General features: G+C 42.5%; 1 protein-coding gene across 1 annotated transcript; it reads right to left on the reverse strand.

Annotated features, from left to right (window-relative positions):
- Positions 1–1,840: 1,840 nt before the first annotated feature.
- On the reverse strand, positions 1,841–2,677 carry LOC119960696 (probable G-protein coupled receptor 139). The gene has a single exon (XM_038788310.1). The coding sequence runs from the start codon at positions 2,675–2,677 to the stop codon at positions 1,841–1,843; it is 837 nt and encodes a 278-aa protein (XP_038644238.1).
- Positions 2,678–2,916: the final 239 nt, after the last annotated feature.

A 2,916-nucleotide genomic window follows, 5' to 3' on the forward strand; every position in this document is an offset into this window, starting at 1 on the left:
CAACCAACATTCACACACACGTAAACCACCTCAATACGTACACCTCCAAATCCTTAAATACTTCTGCGGCGTTATTCCCCACTCCAAAAGTCCACTCTCATCCATACACTCCCAGCGCAATCTATCCAATCCGTCCTAACATGGTCCTGTACAAAATCTCTCACTGTTTGACCTTCTGTTGTCACACACCTTCTCTCCTACATATCTTCACACATCACCTCATCATCGTCAGTTTTGCTCCATACCTACCCACACATTTTAACTTCAAGTAGTCTATTAACATTTCCAAATATTCATCCATCCTGTCCAAAAACTTTTCACCAAAGCTTTCCACTCCACTGCTCCTAATATCACTCCCCTGTCCACACCCATACTTGAACATTCTCCATACAGCAATGTCGTAATCCGTTCCCATACGGCTACCAAACCTTTGCAACTCGGATATGCGCAATTATAGCCACGCCGTTTCATTGCCTTCATTACCCACGTTTCCACCCCTGCTGCCAATTCAATAACCACCTCCATACCTCCACTGTCATTCCTCCACTCATCATGCAGCATCCATCTCATTTTCTTCCCTTCACCGTACCATTTTGCAAGCTCCTCTCGGAACGTGCAGCTTTGCCTCCACCTAATCACGTATCTCTATAGCAATTCCTATTCGATATTGACCATCGTCGTTCCAGTTCAACATATTGTTTCCCTCCCACTGACGCTATTAAAATGATGGCCCACAGCGTTAACCACGTGGGAGTTCAGCACTCTTCACCCATGTCCATCTCCATCACGTTTTCATCCTGCAGCACAATGCGACAATGATTCAATTACATCTCTACTGTCCGCCCGGCTTCTGGCATCTCAAACCATATTCTAAATCAGCCCACATACACGGCAGCATGCCAGCTTGAACTGCTCCTCTGAACTTCCTCCTTCGCTGTTTACTTCTCTTATTTGAATAATACCTTGATTCAAATGTAATAAACATTGTTGCAGATCGATTTAAAAAACTGTTCGAAGTTTAAGCATATTCTCACGACAATCAATCATTTTTCGTTTATAATTCTCTGACATTTCTTAAATTATTACAGATTCTGAATGAGTATTTTTTTTAGTAAACTCATAAATAAGTGAAGAGGATTACGGAAAAATGCGCCATAAACTGGGATTAATCAGTCGAATGTTTCGGTGGAAATAAGCATCAGTATACAATTGGACCCATTTTATTTTTACATTTCTATCAGTGTTGTGAAGTAATTTGACAAATTAACAGATTACAATATTTTAGTGTGCTACGCCAAATGTATGTATTTTCATAGAACATATAACATAGAACAGTACAGCACAGAAAAGGCCCTTCGGCCCTCGATGTTGTGCCGAGCAATTATCACCCTACTGAAACCCATGTATCCACCCTATACCCGTAACCCAACAACCCCCCTTTAACCTTAATTTTTAGGACACTACGGGCAATTTAGCATGGCCAATCCACCTAACCCGCACATCTTTGGACCGTGGGAGGAAACCGGAGCACCCGGAGGAAACCCACGCACACACGGGTAGGACGTGCAGACTCCGCACAGACAGTGACCCAGCCGGGAATCGAACCTGGGACCTTGGAGCTGTGAAGCTTTTATGCTAACCACCATGCTACTGTGCTGCTCCGAGTAAATCCAGTGCTGTCATTGGATTGCAGATGTTGGTCAATTTACTGCTGGTTAATTTTACAACAAATAGCTGGTTCTAAAAGTAAAAATTATTTGATCTGCTGATTGGATTTAGTAATATTGGGTGATACTTGTAATCAACTTGAAATGGGACAAGGAGAATGGGAGTCCCGTCTTCAGTAATGTTTTCCTCCAAATTTCACTAATTTCCCTAACAGTGTAAAGGGATATTTGATCGAACTGAGCAGCAGGTTTCTGAATTTTCTCTGGGTTATTGTGTAAATAGCTGTGTTGCTGCAGGAGCTCAGAAGCTGCAGCATAATCCCAGCCTCTTGAAAGTTAGGAAAGGGAGTATATTGGTATCTTCTCATGAAGGCCGCCGTAATTCTAACGTATATGAAATATATAACTGTCGTTATCCAGAGTAGGATAAAACTACTGGATATTGCAAAGAGTAAAACAATGGATCGTCTCCGGTTCATCAGCTCAGCATCCTTTTCATTCCTGTCACTGCTGTGCTTCCGGAGGCTCATTCGGCCGCGACTGGCTATTAAAATGCGTCTGATGGTGACAATATTAAATAACAAAATCAGAAAGAATGGAATCACTGGGGTTAGCAGCTGCTCAATCCAAGAAAATGCTATCCAAATCGGATCAAAGAAAAAATTTGTGGACAGCTTGCACCCTAACTGCATCCAGTAGTAATAAGAGGAATACAGGAAGGGCCAGGGAATGTTCTTCAAGCAGAGCAGCGAGCTCACAGTGGTGATGACAACAACAGCAGTTTTCTCGGTGCAGTATTTGGTTTTCAGCTTCTGACAGCAAATGGCCACCAGGCGATCAAAGGTAAAAGAGACAGTCAACCAAACAGAAATGTCGATTGCAGCGGGAGACATGAAGAGAATGAATCTGCAAACGGGAGTGTGGAGCAGGAATGTGTTTTTCCAATATAATGTAGCAATGCGATGTAATATTACATTCCAGACAATAACCATGAGATCGGCTGCCGCCATAGCCACCAGATAGAGGGTGATGCATTTGGAGAGGCCACAATTTTTGAAAGAGAGGATTACGATTGTAACGATGTTCACTGTGAGAAGTAGAATAGATACCAGTCATAATAATAATGTCACAAGCATGCGCACATTAACACTGCGATGAGGTTACTTTGGAAGTCGCCACATGTTTCGGTACACAGAGAGAACATTCAGAAAGTCAAATTCAGATGTAACAGGCAGATATATCGGGACTT

The sequence above is a fragment of the Scyliorhinus canicula genome, unplaced genomic scaffold (genome assembly GCF_902713615.1).
Source record: "Scyliorhinus canicula unplaced genomic scaffold, sScyCan1.1, whole genome shotgun sequence".
NCBI classification, from domain to species: domain Eukaryota; kingdom Metazoa; phylum Chordata; class Chondrichthyes; order Carcharhiniformes; family Scyliorhinidae; genus Scyliorhinus; species Scyliorhinus canicula.

Bases quoted from the DNA above. Each gene is read 5' to 3' on its own strand.
- LOC119960696 (XM_038788310.1), bottom strand. From the start codon at position 2,677: ATGGCGGCAGCCGATCTCATGGTTATTGTCTGGAATGTAATATTACAT.